The 21,064-nt window shown below is 32.2% G+C and overlaps 1 protein-coding gene across 4 annotated transcripts in view; it reads left to right on the forward strand.

Moving 5' to 3' along the window:
• Positions 1 to 16,880, forward strand: part of LOC137408546 (uncharacterized) — a 35,712-nt gene extending 18,832 nt beyond the window's left edge. For 2 of the 4 annotated variants that reach the window (XM_068095111.1, XM_068095113.1), the window contains exons 2-9: positions 2,062 to 2,150; positions 4,511 to 4,680; positions 6,803 to 6,945; positions 8,191 to 8,337; positions 10,168 to 10,304; positions 11,610 to 11,708; positions 15,444 to 15,564; positions 16,428 to 16,880. In XM_068095111.1, the coding sequence (XP_067951212.1) occupies positions 2,074 to 2,150; positions 4,511 to 4,680; positions 6,803 to 6,945; positions 8,191 to 8,337; positions 10,168 to 10,304; positions 11,610 to 11,708; positions 15,444 to 15,564; positions 16,428 to 16,523 (990 nt within the window). In that variant the 5' untranslated portion in view covers positions 2,062 to 2,073 and the 3' untranslated portion in view covers positions 16,524 to 16,880. Of the gene's footprint in view, positions 1 to 2,003; positions 2,151 to 4,510; positions 4,681 to 6,802; positions 6,946 to 8,190; positions 8,338 to 10,167; positions 10,305 to 11,609; positions 11,709 to 15,443; positions 15,565 to 16,427 lie in introns of all 4 variants that reach the window. The other 2 variants (XM_068095110.1, XM_068095112.1) reach the window with 2 other exon arrangements.
• Positions 16,881 to 21,064: the final 4,184 nt, after the last annotated feature.

Raw genomic sequence — 21,064 nt, forward strand, 5'->3', positions numbered from 1 at the left:
TACTTTCTAATAAAATCTATCAAGTTTTATGGGAATTTATTTTTAAATGTAACGAACTATCAATAAATTCAATAATACAATAATATAAATAACATTAGGTTTTTTGTTGGAATAATTATGCAGCTAATGATTTAGGTCATAGGTGATATTTTACGCTTCTTGATTTTTGTCATTACGTTTTTTGTGAGTATAAGGTGAAAAACCAGACCAACACAATTGTTGAAAGAATGAAGAAGGATTTTCTAAGAATGCTTTGACACTCCTTATGCATAAAAGGTCAGCAATTGGGGTCAACGATTGTGATTGACAATTGACTACATCTGAAGCATTTGAATCTTCGGCGCATAAACACAGTTTAAAATAGCTTGTGATTTGTTTAGAATACATAATGGTAAACGATAACTGAGTTGGGTGGAGTTCATTTACAGTGTATAAAGCATGAGTGACAATGCACTAGCAGACGTTACAACTAATCTCGTTATAAATATTGTAATTATTTCGTTGGCATCATTTTTGTTTAAATAAAAAACACGTCATGATGCATGTCAAACACATTAGATTGGAATTGTTTACAGCTCTTTCACAGAGCTATTACTTTACCAATCACAATTTTATCTCAATTTAATTTTACCAGCTATTGCTGACAAAAGCAGACCAGGCATTGTGAAAAAATGATAATACAGGAAAGCAATAGTATTTAAAAAAGAAATTTTATAGGATATTTCTCTGGATAAAGGATGGGCATATTAGTGATTGCTTCATATAGCAGATAACTCCAAGTTTGTGGATATATCTTGTACTAAATGAATGTTTATCACGTGCCAATGTCCACGATAGATATTTTTATCAGTATTAGTACATTGACAGACTTGTGTGCTGTCAGTGATCATAACAAATAATAACTATGTGCACAATAATTCTTAGATGTGAGAGGTAGTCTAGTAGTGCAGATGCTGGTGTGCTTGATTGGAAACCTAGATATCCGAGTTTGATTCCTGGGCAGTGTATTCTTTTTTTTCCTAATGTTCTTAGCAAGGCTTAAAACAGATGGACAGGCACACACAGTTTTGGCCTCAGTATCCTCCTTAGGAGAATAAAATAAATGCAAATAAAATCAAATTATCACCCCAACATACATGTATCTACTCTAAATCACCATAATTATTCATTAGCAGACCGAATTAGCTCATTAGCTCGCAATCAGCAGCTAGTATTGCCAGTCTCATAGTAAAGATTTAATTAGGTAAAGGAAAGTCCTTTTGCTATTGATAGAATTTAATACTATTGGATAGGCTGATAAAAATTATTAAATCTCAGTGTGATGTTGTTATTATTCAGCCAGATTTAGATTTATTACAGTCTAAAGAACAACCAGTTTGTCTCCACACCACCAGCAGTCACTCTCAATTTTTTAAGTGTTAGTACAGCCCTTAATGCTGACAGAAGCTTTATTTTTATGAGCTTGTGTGATGTTCGATACATTTCTGCTGTTTTTCGTTAGTGTAAACCTAGGGTCAATAGAGTTCATATAATTATATGAATTTATAAATTTATTTATTGTAATTATATATTACATTTCTATGATGCTGTTTTTTCATAAAATTGCATCATCCTCAAAATAGATATGGTCAAAACTCGCGCAAGTCTATAGAGAATTTCATTAATTATAAATTTCTACCAAGTGTTTCGTGCCTGCGAAAGATGGCAACGGCACTTGTGTATGATACGCAAGAAAATACCAGGTAGCTGTTTTAATTGGAACATTGTCTACATTTCAGTCATTCCTATTTTGAAAGTGTGCTGCTAAGCAAGTTTGCATCTTTTTTAACAAAGCACCTACGGTTATCCACAACAAAGTCTATGGAAACACATCACACGGTAACTCAACATGTGTACAGTATCAAATCCGCTTCATCCGCGTCATGGAAACATAGTCATACACATTGAATCTATTTAAAGATATCATTGACACACTCACAAAGACTTGAAGTAGCTCTATGTAGGGCAGGTGTGTTGGAGTGTGAGGAAGCATCTAGTGAATTTTCATCTTTTTTGTTGAAGTCACTAACGACAATGGCAAGCTCTTTGTTTGGAGGATGTTGTGGGCTCGGTGACATGGAGAGTCTACAGGAGAAAACTGATTCTGAAATGTAAATTTTACTGTTTTCCTACCATCCCTCATCAAAAGCACGCGTTAAGTAGCTTTATACATAACCCTGAAAAATAAACTTACACAAAAATTCAGCATATTTTACTTGAAATTATCAGTATTTTTTATCATTTGTAATTTTCTTTTTCATGTTTGAGCTAATCTGACTGCCAGAATGTTTACAAAATAAAATCTACCAAACTTGATTGCGGTTAAACTACTCGAATTAAGCGTAAGTGCGATTATGATGTCTGTAGTTGCAAAGAGACTGACAGAATGAGCCGATATCAACTATAGCAATGATAACAACTAGTGATGTCATTTCAGCAGGAATTCTTCTTCTGAGCGTTTTCAACCACAATTATGTTTTGTCGATTTTAATTTTGAAGCATCCTGGCAGTCAAATCACCTCAAGTATCAAAAACAATTGCAAATGATAAAATAATGCCAACAATTTTTGATGAAATCTACTAAAACTTTGTGTAAGGTTATTATTTAACATTCTGAGTTTTTAATTTTTGTAGGGAATTGAAAACTTGAGAGTAGGGCTTAGGGTACTGGCACACTCAGGTGCTATACTTACAATACTTACAACTTAATACAATACTTAGTACTGGCACACTCAGGTGTTATACTTACAATCTTTCATTTTTTTGTGACGTCATTCTATCGTTGTCTGCCATCTTTATGGACAACATTTATCGTTAAAAACACGAAGATTCTGCAATTGATTATTGCAAACAATGCTTTTGTTTGCAAATTTTTTATTTTAGTATCAAAACAACACCGAAAAATACCATTAATCAAGAGAATGACGATCGTTTTTACAAAGATGTCGACTTTTTCGTGGACGAGCGCATGTGCAAACAGGGTGATGACGTCAAAAAACCGATGGATACTTACAACTTAATACAATACTTAATACTTACAATCGGTAGAGCTTAAAATTTCTGGGCTTTTTATCGCAGAGAAAATTCATTAAATGAATATGTTCGACACTGTGAGGGGCTGAGTGTGATTTTTGAAAACCCTGGCTTACAGAAGCAATAGATTTAGTGGTGTAAAAAAGCTTGACCTTTCGTGATAATAACAGATGAGAAAGGAATTCTATTTTTGCGAATGTAAATAAAGTTACAAACCATTGTCTGTGTTTATCGCCAGTTTAATATTTTGCAGCAGAATGTAGCAATGTTTAGGGTAATAATCGCTTGCGATGCTTGATCTTTAAAAATTTAGTGTTTATAACTCATTAAATACAGTTGTGTTTTTTAAATATATAATATCGGTTTTGAAACTATATTTTACTATATCTACTATTGATCGTAAAATAATTGGAGTATGAGATACATAATGGTACATAAAAACTCTGGTAGCAATGAGTATGAATATGTATTGATAGTCAATTAATAAAAAGAGTAGGCTGGGACGTTAGTCTACGGGTATGAGCTATAAAAAAACCAAATTGTTCATATAAATTTGTTTTTGGTAAATTTTAGTTTTTCAACTTTATTCCATTTTCAAGTTTTCCTATTTCATTAAGCAGCTAGTTTTTGGTCTTATTTTATTGAAACTTGTTCAAAAATAATGATTAAAAATTGATGAAGGCAACTAGCAACTACTAAATGTGTGTGGCATTCTTAAAACAACTATTAGTAATCTTTGTATCAGTTACCCTAATAGATATGAAATTGTTTTAAAGGTTCGTTAAATGAAATAAACTGGACTCTTTTTTGGAAAACCTGAATTCTCATTTAGAAAATGGATATGATTTACAGGAATTTAATCATTAGCCATGAATTTTATTTTAAATTAATCCTCATTTGGTGCTGATTTTAAACCAAACAGCTTTATAATTATTCTTTGAATGACTATGTAGGCTGAATGATGAACATTTCAATTTTTCACATTTGAGGATTACAACTTTTACAGAATTTATCACACAAGATAAATTTTTATTTGTTTATTTTAAGTTATATACATGTATATATATACAAGTTGATGAGCATGCTAACTAAAAATTACAGTATAACTCTATATGAGTACTCTATTACAGTATAACTCTATACAATAGTAATATAGTCACTTACTGAACTGCTCAATATTTAATCTATATAATCTTTCGAAATCATAATTTTACAGCTGTTTAGTTTGCATGTTTTAAATCAGAACAAAATAAAGATTAATTTAATGTATAATTTATGGCTATTGACTAAATTCACAACAAGTAACAATGTTGTACATGAGAATTTCAGTTTTCTAACCAAAAGAGTCCGGTTGCATTCGCACAGCAAAACTTTAACTAACATAGCTGAGTTTTATTTTTCAGTTTGTTATGCTAAAAATACTAATTTTTCATTGTAGATTCTCTCCAATTCTCAGCCTTGACAAGTATGTCGCAGACTGGGCATATGACTACTTCAAGGAAGACTTTCATAGTCGCTACTCTGGTTGCGCAAAAGTTGGCAAAACATTTCCCAAACGCAAAGACGTAGAAATAAGCATTATATGGACCAGTGTAAAATTTACCCACAGTAAGTCAGAGTAAACTGTCTATGAAGATGAACTTGCACAAAATTTCAGCAAATTTCATCAGAAACTATTGACATTTTTCTCATCATTTGTGATTACTTTTGATGTTTGAGGTGATTTGATCACCAGCATACTTGCCAAGTAGTTGAGAAAAAAAAGCGTGAGATTGACATTAAATGTAGTAGTTGAATCTGAAGCCTAGATTTCTTTTTGATTTTTTTTTTCATAGATACCTTACATAGAAGGCCCTTCTACGATTTTATTCAATGTTTAGGTACTCTACTATCAATGTGAGGTCATGGTCGTTTGCCAATGATATCACAGCTCCATGTATAATCTTTGTTTATTGATGAAAAACTGTAGAGCAAATTGTTAAACATCAATGTTGCTAAACCTAAATAGCCCAGGTTTTATGGCAAGCATGCGGTTTAATAGCGATCTGTTTCATTGTTGCTAACTTTGTATGATGATGCAAGCTCACAACTAGTAAACAAAGGGGAAATGACAAAAAAAATTTAAACCACTACTTTTATTGAAAAAGCTGGAGGAAAACGGGAGATTTTGTGAAAAAGAGGGACTGACTTAAAAAACTTGAGGGTCTCGGCCAAACCGAGAGACTTGGCAAGTATGATCACCAGGATGTTCCAAAATTAAAATTGACGAAACTCACGATTAAAATACTCAGGAGAAAATTGCCTAAACTTCTCAAAAAATGACGTCCGTAGTAAAACATAAATTTCGATCTTCAATATCTTATCGATATTGGGTACTCATATGTTTCCACGATATTTAGAAGGAAAATTTGGACAATTTTTAAATAGCCTAATCTGCTTTTCAAGTTTCATTAAGTTTCATTTAAACAGCCAAGAAAAAATAAAAAATAAAATTAATATCAATAGAGACATAGCACAAGCACTGCAACTTGAACGCAATAACATAACAGCTAACTTGCATAACATAATAGCAATAACAGAGAAGTCATAACAAGAGGGACAAACCAAAAACATGCATGGTTATACTCATTACTGGAGATGTATTTTTCCGCTGAGAATTTTTACCACAATCAAGTTTTGTCAATTTTAACTTTGAAACATCTCGGCAGTCAAATCCCCTGAACCATCAAACTAATTCCAACTGAAAGGAGAATACTGATATTTCCTGAAAAAATCTATTAAAGTTTTGTGCAAACTTATCTCTATAATACGGTCACAAAATATTTTAGCAACCACCGGTAGATATCTTACAGTTCAGGCTATTTGTTAGGTAAGTAGCTTTTCACTGGGTATTTTCATCAATTTCACAAAATCATTTTGTGGAACAAAATGCAGAAATATGAGAAATATAATATAGTGATTGTACAGATAATTAAAGTAGCAGCGCTGTCTCTGATAGTGGTGAAAGTAATAGTTTTGTAAATGTAAGGAACATTGTGGAGGATTGTCTTAGCTTCATAGTGATCGTTTCACATAGCTTTATCATCGTACAAAGTATAGATACATTGAATTTTTTGCATAGCAGTGTTAGTTAAAATGTTGGCAAAATAAAATATGTGGCAAAAAATGTTATAGATAGAAATTGAAATTGAAAAAATACTGTTTACATATCATGAAGCAATATTGGCAAGTTTCAGTAAAATGGCTGGCACTAGGCCGATATCCTAATTTGTACATGGTTGGCAGTGACAGTGTTAACAACTATTAGGATCACCCAAAGTAGCTTATAAAAAAACTAGTCCTGGCGGTGTGTTTCTCTACTAGAGAACATGAAAACACTACCAAGCATTGTCACTCCGTGACAGAAACTCTGTTACCATTTTTTAATACCGAAACATTAGATTTAAGTAAAGAGCAACATATTTTTGATGATATTCAAGTAAGAATTGTTGTTAGTCATGTTAGAGGAGCTAGTATGGGTTAATCTTTTAACTTGTTAGCAGGTCAAGTTGGTTTAAAAAGTTCTACCATTGACCTAATGTTGGTTGTTACTATTTATTAAAATTATGATTATTAAATTATCAAATTCCTATATAGCACATTTGGCTTTGATGTTTAGACTAAGTCCCAAACTTTAATAGGCACTTTTAAAATTTATTCAATTGTTAATCAATGATTGTTGTGCTACCAGATGAGCCAGTCGAAGTAGGAACAAAGGAAACAAAGTCATCAGATGTGGATTTATCTGAACCACCCAAAAGTACCAGCCCAGAAGCAGGTTTCAATCCAAGGAATTTAATGGAAGCTCTGCACCAAGAGACCTTTTCTGTGAAGGTAGCTAAATTATAAGTTTGTATAATACATAAATATTGTATAATACATAAATATTGGAGAATATCAAATTATGCTTAATGGGTAGAATTAAAAATTTCTATAGTTTTTGTTGAAACTTGTGCAACCAGTTTCCATTCATTTTTTTTGTTTCTAATCGAGAATATTTTTGAAATCTTTGACTGCTTACTACCTAATATTTAAAAGTTTTATTGTATTATACTTTATATACTAATCACAATTCTTTGTCCCAAAAGAAATCATATAAAATAGATTGATATAGAAGCTACAATGTGCACTTGGTGTCACCCAAACTAGTAGATCTTTGAGCATATCACAAAATAGAAAATTCTTATCAGCACAATCCGTTAAAAAACTTAACAAATCATTCAACATATACGATTTTGTCGTCGCAAATGTGTATTTTCAGTAGGGCTTCATACCAATCTGGTTCACATTCAAACATGGAGACCATGCAACTATGATGTAATAGATCTTCAGATGCCCTCTCGCTGACTCTTATATTTGTGGGTCATACTGAGAATGTATTGAATTATGCTTTTCAAACCCTTGATCAATCACATAGAGATTTATATGATATCATATTACCCACACTGTTTGCTCAACTATTTTTTGTAATTCAATTGTATATGGCAGTCTATGAAATATTTTGGTACTTCGTTGATCGTAATATAATATAATTAAGATTGAAATGCTAAAGGTCTCACAAAAACACTTTCCATAACATTTTAAACCCTGGAGCAACCATTAGAGAAGCATTTGTTGTGCACAGAAAAATAAAAAGCACCAAATTGTGCCATTGCATTACTGGTTCATAATGGTGTTGAAGATATGCTGAATAGCTGTGAGCAATCCTCAGAGATCAAGTATTAAAACCGCTTAACTTACTGCAAGTAGAAGTTGTGCATGTTATCTTACGAGCATTGTTGCGCAAACAATGGCTCTGTGATGTTGACTGAACATGTCTGAGTTTAGTGACAAGGAAACCTCGCCAACTGGAAACATGCGTGGTAACAGAGAGCAACATTAGGTTGATGTCATTCCTGTCACCCCCAGTTGACTTCTTTTAGGAAATGAACCCCAACCTGCTGTTTGTTGGTCAGGCATTTTAGACCACTAGTCCTCGAATATGGCTAATAAGTACCAAACCCCAAATTGAATCTAAACATTCTTAAATTAGTTAAAAAAACTGATATAATAAGATTATTTTCATTTTGTTTATTTCAGTTTGAAAATACGACTGAGAAACCATGTGAGACGACTCTATCATCAGAGAGGACTGTAACAGCAAGCTATGAAGTAGATGTTCATAGCAGTGTTCAAGTGGGGCACAACCTCCAGCTTTCTTTAGAAGCAGGAGGAGACGAAGCCATGGTGAGTTGAATAGCTCAAAGGTGAATACAAAAACTTTTAATGAAAAAAACAGATGACAACACTAAAAGGTTCAACTTTTTTGGTGAAATGAGATTTTGACGCAAAAGTTTTAATGCACTAAAGAGTGTTTTGCATGCCATTTATAGCTCATGGTTTCATTGAAAACTTTATATATTTTAAAAATTAACATATAACATGTAGAACTTTTAAGAATGAAAAACTCTAAAATCTGTCCTGGAAAAATTTTAAAACGAAAAATATTAAACTGTGTGTGATTCTAATTCTTACATGAATGAAAGCTGGGACTGAAAAAAGCAAAAAGAACATTGGATAAAAAACTGTAATGTACAAATAATAAAAACAACAACAATAGCTAGAATATTTTTTACTGGTGCAAATCGCAGTTCGAAGCAGACGAAAGAAAAATAGACATAAACATTTTTACACAACATATTCTAAAACAACTGAATACTTACCACAAAAACTCATAAAAAATCTTTTCAAAAATCTCTAACATAATTATACAATTTAATAAAAAGATGAGTTGCTTGCAATAAAAAACTATAAAGGAAAAATACATGAATCAAAGGAAGTTATTTTTTAGAGCCGATTGTTTCTGAACTTTGCTACATAAGAATTGTTGATACATGTAAGTATATTAAGATATAAATTTGTCTGAAAATTTAGCTTGACCAAAAACTTTTTATTTACCTAACAGATGGATGTTTTCAAAAATTTCATGCAGAGTGCGCATATTGCTGACTTTCATGGTGTTCATATTTTAGCTGAAGTTCTTTAAACAATGTGAAATAGCTAAAGTACTTTTTGCAAAAAAACTAAGTAATTTTTGCAAGTTTGGTTGCAAAGCTTCCATTAGAATCCTTACATTGAAACCTGGTTGAATATTAATTTTTGCAGTAATTACTGAAAATAGAGTATAAACATTAAACATTAAACACATTAAACATTGTGAAATAGCTAAAGTACTTTTTGCAAAAAAAAACAAAGTAATTTTTGCAAGTTTGGTTGCAAAGCTTCCATTAGAGTCCTTAGATTGAAACCGGCTGCTGGAATATTAACTTTTGTAGTAATTACTGAAAATAGAGTATAATAATTGAGTAAGTAGATGACTCTGAAAGCATTGAGGGAAACTGCTGTTTAAATTTGTGAAATAATTATAACTAGCAATAAGCCAGGTGATGCCAATGATTTTTATTATTCTCAATCAAATACCCTGCAGGTTGGTGTTTATGACGATGGTTTTTGAGAACCAGGTATAGTTGTGATACCAAATATTTTGATTGACCTGGTGGAAGGCACTGAGCATATGTATATATGCAAAGCTTGGACTAACAGACAGACACATACATGTACAACGACAAAAGGGTATTTATTAATATAGTTTTGCGTTAGGGGGGTCAGTAAGTGACTGCTTGGAAATAATAAATTTTACTTAATTAATGAGCATGTCATTGTCTAAGCGTTGAAGTAGCTGTTAAGCTACAATTTGTTTAATTTTATGGAAAGAAGATAACTCCAGGTTTATTGATACCATGTTTTTGATTTCATATAATGTTGCCATATTATTTTCATCGATTTCATTTTTAAATTAGAAAGGTATATATTTTGTATATAATCACACTTCCATTATTAGTGAGTTTGAATCTTTGGCTAAATTGTTGACTATCTGCTCTTGTGTGTGTTAGAAAACAGAATTTCAATCAGATCACAAAAAGGATTGTTTTAACTAGATAAATTTTGTTGGGTTTTCCTGTGATAGAAAAAAACCAATTTAAAATATGTAATTGTAGTATTTGACTGCTTTTATAGGGAAAAGTTTCAGCATCCTACGAGTTTAACAAAATGCTCGAGCAATACAAAGGTGAGAAGACAACAAAAGAGCAGACAACAAAGATGAATACAGAGTGTCCTGTGGAGGTGAAAGCACTGAGTGTCACAGAGGCAAAGTATGAATGCACTGCTGCCTGTTATTATAAAAATAAAACTAGAAAAAAATTTAGTTGATTATATCAAAAATTGCTGGTATTTTTCTATTAGTTGTGATGGTTGTTGATGTTTGAGGTGATCTGATTGTACAGATATTTTGAGATTAAAAGCCACAAAACTTGATCACGGCCAAAATGCTTAGAAGAAAGATGGGTGCAAATTGGCGTCATTTGTGGCGATAATTGGTATATTGTTGATATCGGCTATTGCATATAAGTTGGAGCATTACATGTTTGTTTTATTTTACACTAAACTATGACACAACAAAATTATAAAAAAGTAAGGCACAATGAGGACCCATATGTGCAGTAGCATGGCTATTCGAAATGCAGAGGAACAGATGAGAAGTTAACAGATGAGATTGATTGACAGTGAAGAAAAAAGGTTGTCTAAGTAATAGAAATTAGCACAAATCTATTCCAGAGAGTCCAGCAAGTACTGCTTCAAAGCAGCCCTAAAACCATCATGACTAGCAATTTTTCTTAGCCAAATTGCCAAGGAATTCCACACTGATGACACACGATAGGCAACCCCTCTATAGCCACCAGTAGAGGGGTAGAATGTGTAGATTGTCTTTATTCGGTCGGTCTCTTTGCAACTATAAAGGTCATAAATGCATTTTTGCTTGATTAGGGCAATTAAATCGTGATCAAATTTCTGTCGATTTTAATCTTGAAACATCCTGGCAGTTAGATCACTTCAAATATCAAAAATAATTGGAAATGATAGAAAAATATGCAGACTTTCGGATAAATCTACTAAAAGCTTTTTTCATCTTTGAGAGCATTGGTAGAAATTTTGAAGAGTTCTACTTTATCACCTGTTTACATTTTACTTGGATAGCCTCCAAGTTTGGTTTAAAAATAAATTACATTTTTGACTGTATGTGCTGGTCTTGACGAGTTTTTAGTTGTGACCAGAAAAAATAAGTTTTTATTTGTTATTGTCCTGATCTCTATAGGATTTGCCATCTCTTGCTTTAAAAAAATATTATTAATTAGTTTTATTCATATTACCAGGATTAAAGACTTAGATCATTAAAGTTCAACAGTTCAAAGTTCAACAACAACACTTTACTGAGTAACAGAATATCCATCACTCTATGCCATTTTTTTATATTCAATTAAAATATGAAATGTAACACGGTTTGTCAACGGCAATAGTAATGTTTACCTTGTTAGACTGCCTCAATAATTGTGAGCATGAAATGTAGTTTTATCAAACAATATTTTGCCTTTAAAAAAAACCCTCCTGACTTTGCACAGGTTTGTGACAACCTATCAGGACTTTAAGAAGACATTTAATATCTCTTCAGAGTTTTCCGGAAGACTTGGTGTTGACATCAGTGAAAAGAAAAAGCGAGGGTAAGAACGTTAGTTTTTGTTTAAACTTGAAAAGATATATGCTTCGGCTTGAAATAATACCTAAAACAGATACTTTTATATTGTATATGTAAACCAAAGCGTTTTTGGGGTTAGTAAAAGACTAAAATTTTTAAGCCATTTTTGGGTTAGTACGTAAATGAATGAAGACATTGTTTTAGAATGGTAAATGACTTTAAATCATAATGCTGCAGAGAAATCCTGGTTCACATATATTTTATAACTTGGAGCATTTTTCAAACAATAGCTTTTTAATGACACCAGCTTGTTGGCCAGTCAAAGATATTACAAAAAAACAAAATCTCTCACTTGTCGGAAGATGATAAACTTTTGGTTAATTGTGCTTATTGTTGAAGTCAGTTCACAGCAAACGAAAGGTCAGAAAATTCATTTGCAATTATTAGCAGTTTGATTTTAGGAAGTCTAAAAAAGTTCTGGTGGCTTCACAGCTCCCGAAAGTCTAGGTTCACAAACTAAACTGACTCAATGTCATTCTTAATATTTTTAGAATGACAAGCGTAACATGTACGGCTTGCGATTGAAACATACTTTGTACATAAATGTGTGCATTTACTGTGCGCATAGGCTCGATGTTCCTTGTTTTACATTGTAAACTGTAAGCAAACCCGGGTTTGTCAGATACTTGGCTGACAGTTGTCTACATTGTAATATATATGCTAATAAAATATATTTTAAGGTTAAAATACTACTTTTTATAATAATAATAATAATAATATGACTATAAAATGAGACTAGTAAGTTTGCCAGTTTCATGCACTGTGAGAGATCATCATGAGTAATCAGTATATATGGAGAATTATCTCTTGAAGTGGTAAGGGTCTGAGTGGTAGCATGCTTGATATGGAATATGACACCCTGGGTTTGATTCACATACGAGACAATATTTTTCCCAATGCTTTTAGTATGGCAATGTTTTTCTCCTAGTGCTTTTAAATTGGTTCAGTACAGATGAACAGATAGTCACTGCTCTTATTATTGTAAAGATTGTTATCCTCTACCATCTATATTAATCCAATCATTGGGGAAACGGCATAAATATCATTTTCGGTAGATGTTTATATAGCCGTCACCTAGTAACAACACAAAAGCATAGGAATGCTGCTAAGTTTAAAATATTGCCATTAAGATTTTTATCTATAAATTCTGATATAAAACGATTATTTGGAGGTCATTCCTTTTGCTGTTAGCAAAACGAAAAGGATATTTCCATTCCTTCACAAAACTGTAAATTGAACCAATCAGTGAGCAACAATTCGGCTTTAGAAATGAAGGTATAAAACTTTTATTTGGTCCTGCGGTGGTCAGTGCTCATTTGACTGATCGATACAATGATAATTACATAATAATTGCAACATCAGCTTTGGAATCTTCAAATATATAGAGAAAAGTCATGGCTATGGTAGCTCGGGTGATGATAATGTTATATCCACTTGTGCTGTTGTTGTGAATACTAGAAAAGTGCCTCATAATAGCAACTCCAATACAAGCAACACCTGTGTTACTAGCTTTAATGCACCAGTTACTATTACTGAGGGATCAGAAATTGAAACATATATAATGATAGGCCTACCAGCTTTTACTGGCTAGAATAAAGTTACTGACTTGTTACTGACAGGTGGCAACAAGCCTTCATCGCGCTACAATTTTTCCTCCAACACAGGGCACAAGTTCATACCACCTGCTGATACTCTACCATTACAGTATTTTGATTACTTCTTCTTACTGAGCAAAGAGGAAGTAATTTGTAGAAGCTTATAGTAGCAGAATCTAAAAAGTTTTACTAGTATACACATGCAAAGGTTAGAGTTCTGAAATCACCGTCTAAACTGCATTTATGGAAAAGTGCTACAGAGGAGCGATGAAGGGCAATTATAGTACTGTGTCTGAACAAGGGTTTGTGAAAAGCTTCAAACAAAGTAGCTTACTTTAATAGAAAACATCACATCAAAACCATCCGGTAAATATTAGCTCAAGCCATGTATGTTCATAGAATACTGACCTTATTGAATTGCCAACAAAAATTACACCACTTTCAACGTTTTCCGGAGACTTACCAGGCGAAAGGGTTAATAAATCCTACTTTTGTATTGTGTTCTTGTGTTCGTGCTTGTTTGTGTGTGTGCGTGTGCGTGTGTATGCGTGCATGTGAGGGAGTGTATGTGTTAGTGGGAGTCCCTGTTAGTCCTCATAGGCGCTATGCATTTTCACATTTTTGGCTGCTTTCATACAAATTTCACAATCATAGGATTCATGCTATCTGCCAGGTGATCGACAACTTCTGGTTTCAAAACTTTGTCTGGTTCTGAAAACCTATATGATTACCAGCAAAGAAAATCTCAGGTGTCGTCGAGCTTATTGCTAGTGATATGGTGATATTTAATGTAATCAGAAAATGAAACCAATCATTATGCAGTGCACTGCATAAATACATGTAACAATGAAAAATTTGTTTACTGCATTATAATAAAATTGTCAGATGCAGACAGGCAAAAAAATTGCTACTGCTTCACTATTACTTGATAATAAAGCTTATAATTTATTTTTGTTACAACAATAACAGAGAACTGGAAGATAAACTTTTATCTCTATTTTAACCTATTATAGTAATAAGGTTGCTACACCTTATAATTGCCTGCTATCATACGTTGCACAACTTAAGACTTCATGTTATGTTTGGTTGAAATACTTGTATAACGCAAAGTAAGAATTCATTGTTATGATTTCATTTTTTTATATATATAATACCTCCTACTTTTTAGCTCAACTATTTACAACAAGATAAGCGAAGCCAAGCTAAAAATGTTAACCGTTGCTTATGCAAAATTGGCATAAGGCATGTCTGCATAACTTGTAACAAATTGGTAATTTTATAACTGTTGATTATGGTCAAATTAAAGGATAATTTGTAGATAGATTTTGAGGATAAATTGTGGATAAAATGTGGATAAATTTTATCTACAACTTTTGTGAAAGAGCTTAAAAATGAACTTTGACAAAATTTGAGTATATTAAACAAAGTGTATTGGTATTTTCTATTGTTTTTGATTGTTTTTGGATGTTTGAGGTATTTTGATTGCCAAGATGCGTCAAGATTAAAATTGACAAAACTAGGTCATGGTTATAATGCTCAGAAAAAAAATCTAAATCACATCACCAGTTGCTATAGCTGATATAGGCTATTACATTCAAGTTGCAGCATTAAGCGTCTCTATTCTGTCACTCGCTTCAAAATTATAGACATAATCGCAATTTCACTTGATCTGAGAATTTTTCGATTTTAATTTTAGAACATTCATTCAGATCCCTTAAAAAATTACAAACCATAGCAAATGATAAAAAATGCCGATACGTTAGGATAAAATCTACTAAAATTTTGTGCAAATTAATATTTAATTATTGGGCTTCTTTTTGGTAGATACACCAGCCTTTTTTCCACGTTATGCTTCAGCCGCTGTTTGAAGTGTGATTTATTTCATGTACTGCCCATCTTCAAAATCATTTAATAGAACTCTAAACATTTGTCGTAGTGGGAGGATCAAAACAGATCTAACAATATGCAAATTTAAATTTTCTATTTATTTTGCTCAGCAAAGCTGTCACCTGCCACATTTTGTAAAGTTTTTAACCCAACAGCCAACAGTTTTTCTACATATCAGCCTTGTATCAGTTTAAAAAAGAGTTCAACCTTTTCTACAGGAAAAAGAGGTTCTACAAGCATCTGAGTATAGATGTATGTGACGTGTTCAGCGAAATAAAGGCAACGAGAGACTCTCCCATAGCTGACCGGATTTTCATCAGCGGAGCAAGACCAAATTGGGTATAAAATTTTAGCAAAAATTTATTATTTATTTCAAAACATTGATTTAAGCTGGTAACACTTTATGAACATGTCGATAACCAACAAAAGTGAAAAGCTATATTTTCTAGGTTTGGCCTAACTTGAAAAATATTATTTGCGACAATTATAAGCATGGCCTAATATTTTTATTATATGGCATACTGAAAAATGATGCTCTGAATACTCTAAAAATAGCATCTAATCTGTTATGAGAATTGCGCAATTTTTTTGCAACTATAGCACTTTTTCTGGCTAGACATATTTTTGAAAACAGACATCAATGAGATAAAAATATTCATTAAAACTTTTAGCAGTCAGCATATGTACTAAACTGAAATTTAAATGTGTAGCATCAGCAAGTAAAACAAGAAATAATCTCATTAAAAGAAGTCTACAAAAGTGACACAGAGTTTTAGCCAAAATCTGTGTGTAAGTTTTTATCGAGCAACCCAAAGTTACAATTGTACTGACGAATTTATAACCAACCGCTTCGATTTGCAATAGACATTTGACTTGTACTGATAATGCTAATTGAACAATAAATTGATCAATCTATCAATCGATCGATCAATCAATCAATAAAGCAATCAATTAATAAATCGATCAATCAATAACTCAATAACTCAATCGTTAAAGCAATCAGTCAATCAAGCAATTAATTGGTTAAAATAATTTTTCTCTTAAGTTATGGCAGATTAAGTGAAAGCAAAAATGGAATACCATTTCTAATTCTAAAAGGGAAGAAGTGACGCTAAGCATTGCTAGTTTTAAGTATGTTACCAAATGATTTAGTAGTAAAAGTCTACCACTAGCATTATGTAACTATGTATGAATGATTGCAGGTTGTACAGTACACCAGCGCTGCTACCTTTTCATCAAGCCATGGAGTTGACCAGCATGTCCGAATCTTGAATTATCCTCTTCCAAGCCATGACTAGCCTGTCTGCAGCTTGCTGATGTGTATTGTTACTAAGATAGCTCTTTATTCTTAGGCAGCAATTATTTATATGATAGATAGTACTATAAGTATTATATAAAATTATTAGATATTTTTACAATGTTTTACTAAAAATTAGCTCGTTGTTGGAATATTTTCAAAATGTCAACAAAAAACCCAATTTAACAAAAAATGTCAAGTTATTTTAGAGCTTCATGTTGTGTTAACAACTTCTAAATACTAAAAGCTTTTATGGCTATACTAGTTTTGCTGACTCATTTATTTAGTTTGCAGTTAATCTTCCTTCTGCTCATCCATTCACTTTAGATTTTACTATATTCACAAATAAATTCCTAAATTAACCTTGAAATGTTTAATATTGTTCTTATTGTTTCTATGTAGGCAGCAAAGATAACAAACTAAATTGAGTACAAAACGTTGTCTGTTGAAAAACCATCAAGACTAAATAATCACCACCAACTAATGAGAAATAATGGATTACAAAAGATAATAACAACGAGGTTTTTTATAGTTTTGTGCAGTAATACCTTGAAATACGAGTGCCCCAATGTACAAGCAATTTGAGATACAAAGAAAACTCTGAGCAACCTTTTGCTTTGAGATACAAGACAAATTTGAGATATGAGCATGCTTTACAGTTTGAGTCTGTGTCAAACATGCGACAAGTTGCTCACTGGAAGAACATCTCTCAGTCTATCTCATCAGAATAGTTTGAAAGAGTTTTACAAGGTCAGCTAACAATGAAGATGAAACAAATATAAAAAGTAGGCAAAAAGTATCAAGCTGGCAAAACAAATAAAAACAAATTTACATGTAGAATTAAGTTAGATGAAAATTTAAAACTTATTTTAAATGTGTTTATTTAAGTATGAGTTTAGGATATTTAAGTTTAGCATTTGGGCTAAATTCATTTGAATTTAAAGTTCATGATGCGTTATGTACAAATATGTAACAAACTTAATGTGTTGCCATCAAGTCTCAACCACAATGCTGTGAGACGTTACCATTTCTCTCGAGGGTATGATATACATACAGTAATGTACCGAATAATGCCGCATTTTAGTGTGGATCATATTCACTAGATAAGTAATTGTTACTTTATAGGTGGTAAATTAGAATAATATATCAATTAGTATGTGACAGATTAATACGTTCTGCAATGAGAATTTCTCCTAACAAAAAACTTTGCAGTCTTTTGAGAATTGTCTTACTTTGATCGGGAGGACAACTCTTGTCAAAGTTGTACTTTACGGTGCGGGTTCAAACAGTTTGCATCCTTTTAGTTACATTTAGTTACATTTTTTCCAACCAAAATCTTAGGTAGTTTATGGTCAGCTTACAGCTTGAGGATTTATGCTCAGCTACAGAAACAAGCAAATAAAACAAACGTTTATCGTGATGATACTTTTCAAATATGTAATTTTTGAATGCTATTATATTGAATTGCCTTAGTGAATAAAAATATAAACGAACACAGGCTGTTAATCAATAGCATTTTTCATTACAACAAAACACTCTTAGCATTGCTATGCCCATCGTGCGTAGTTGCGCAAATGACGATAACGTCGTTCGGCCTTTAAAGGGTCAACACAAATTCTGGATGTGTCCACTATCAGTTTCAATTCAGTTATCAATTGTTTAACTTGAGTTGGTTGTAATAAATTCTTTGTAAGAGCTAGCTTTGTAACTTGCAAAAAAGAAAACAAAATAAAGCATGCATATCTTAACATAAAGCGCCACCTACAATAGTTTGGGCACACAACTATAACGAAAGCAAATATTATAAAGCAAAAAGAGAATAGTTCCAACTTAATTTATACAGAGCATTGCAAGTAAATCCTAAAATTTTGAAACTGTTGTGTCCTTAAATTGTTTTTCAGCTAAACATGAATGCACACTTTACTACGATACAGCATCAAAGCACATTTTTACCAACGCTGCTTTATGCTGAAATTCTTTTGTAATTCCATTAAGCTAATGTGCTACAAATTTACACAGAGTAGGCATATTGTTTACAACATTGAGTGACATTCATTTTTGCTCCCTCAAAAATTTCACGACTTATTATTTTGTTAGCCAAATTAAAAGTCTCACTAAAATTGTTGCTTGTTGCAGTTTGTCCAAGTTGTGAACTTCCTTTCATGAAAATACAGCTGTATGTGAAAAAACTGGATTCCTTTGTCGAAAAGTTAAAATTATTCTTTACAACATGGATTCTCATTGTGAATTTAGTCAATAACCATAAATTATATATTAAATTAATCCTCATTTTGTCCGAATTATCAAATAGAAATACGATTTTGTGAACACTTTTCTACTGACCACGTGATATTATGGGTTCGTAAAGATCAAATAATGTAAAAGTGGTGGTCAAATGAAGGTGGCGTTCAATTAGAGAGTGGTGCTCTATTAGAGAGTGGTGCTCTATTTTTCAACTTTTTTCTCAATGTGCCAGTCAATTGGAAGTTTTACAGTAATAACTTTTGGTTCTATTGAGTTCGTAAAAGCTTTTAAATGCCCACTTAAAAGTTTGCTTGTTTAGCCCAAACTAATGTTCTTATCTTTTTATTATTCCACAAAATATCTTTGCCTTACATGTATCATTTAAAAGTCTTTTGTGCAAGTGTGAATGCAGCTATGCAACAAATTGTAATGTTAAGTTGCAATCGTTTTATGATTTTTGAATGTATCAAAAAACTTATTTTCTTGTGCTACATGCACTTGTTAAACTTTAAAATTCATTTTTGAGGTGTTATAACATATAATTTTTTAACCTCAATTTTTTTTCCCAGCACTTATGAAAATAATAATATTTCTGTAAATGTTCCAAAACAACTAAATAGAACCTCTTTCTGTATACTATTTCATTGACTTTTAGAAGTGTTTCTATTAACAATACAAAGTTTGATAGAAGTGCTAATCCATGCATCTGTTGGCAGTTCGGAAAAACATAACATCATACAGAGTTTAAACTCATGCCATTTGGTGTGATATCCTAACACTCATTTAATGCCCGGGCTACCCATCTACCTATTAGTTGTGGTATGCTTAATTTATTGGCTTTATCCGCTCATCTGACAATCTTTCATAGTACGCTAGACTGCCGAGGTACAAGCATGTATAATAGAGACACCCCTATATGACGTTCTTTCTTCAGTGTGGCAAAAAATCAATATTTTTAATACTAACTAATGTATGTATAAGGCAATTGCCATTACGTTATCACATTACATTAGACTGCAGTGTATATAGTAAAATATTTTTGTTACTAGTTTGAGTAGAATGATAAATAGAAGAATGAGTACATACTAGTAAATTTGCTCGTTTATACACGATAATAGAAAAGACACATCAGGGCTTTAGTATGTGTTGTGTGCAATGAACTCTCATAAACTCCTAAAAGCATCATCAACAAAATCCCAAAAATAACTTTCACGCCAAACAGTTTTTGTAATGTTAGTATTGATCGATTGATATATTTTAGCGCAAGCAGCCCCAGGTGATATATATAATATATATTGTAGCAGCGAGAGTTTGCTGGTGCACTTTTGGAATCTTTTTGCTTCTCATTGATAGTTCATCATGAATAATCATGCAGTTCAATCCAGCTATCCTTTGTAATTTTTTATAAGCAAACAGCTAATCTTTGTGCTTATTATTTCGAAATAGTATTTAAGTTACGACACATTTATGAGGTGAGTCAATAGTAGATGGAGCTACAGTTATACTATAGAGCACAGTCGGAATTAGTGGCTAACTAGTTCAACCTTTCGATACTCACATTGGACAATATACTAGTTAGACAGTCTAACTATATACGTAATCAGTGAGGACCTGAAAACAGGTACGTGTAACAACATCTTGTACTATTGTGTAAAGTTGATAGTTTGAAACAAAGTTTTGTATGGGCTGTCTTTGACAAGTAACTTTAGATACATTTAAATCGTCATTGAAAATTCTGCAGTAGTAACTTTCTTGAATTGTAGTTTTATGGTTAACAATTTTATAAAGAATTGACTAGTAAAATCGCAAAATCACTTCGCTGACTGGGAAATATATATAATATCTCAGTGTTTGTGCATCGTCTGTTATTCTTTGATTTGATTTGTCCAGTTATAGCCATTAAAGTTTTGAATTAAAAAACCCGCTTCTTGCGGGATTTGAACTCGCAAGGATTGCAACCACAAGTTTGTTAACCAAATATCTAACCAGAAGTTTATGAAAGTTCATGAGTCAATTGTTCCTCCTACATACTGTATAATCTTTTCTCCCTTTCTCCTTCGAACACACTGAAAGGCATATTAATTGATACCTTGAGCCCAGTTTTTGGTAAAGATTATCAGAAAGTATCGGTAGTTTGATATCATTTGCAATTGCTTTTAATCTTTGAGGGGATGTGGTTGCCAGAATATTTCAAGATTAAAATTGACAAAACTTGATTATGGTTAAAACACTTGTTGTATTTAGGAGATTTGTGAGGCTCAAGCTATATGGGCGTAAGAGCTAAAAGCATTTTCGATT

Source organism: Watersipora subatra, chromosome 11 (genome assembly GCF_963576615.1).
Source record: "Watersipora subatra chromosome 11, tzWatSuba1.1, whole genome shotgun sequence".
NCBI classification, from domain to species: domain Eukaryota; kingdom Metazoa; phylum Bryozoa; class Gymnolaemata; order Cheilostomatida; family Watersiporidae; genus Watersipora; species Watersipora subatra.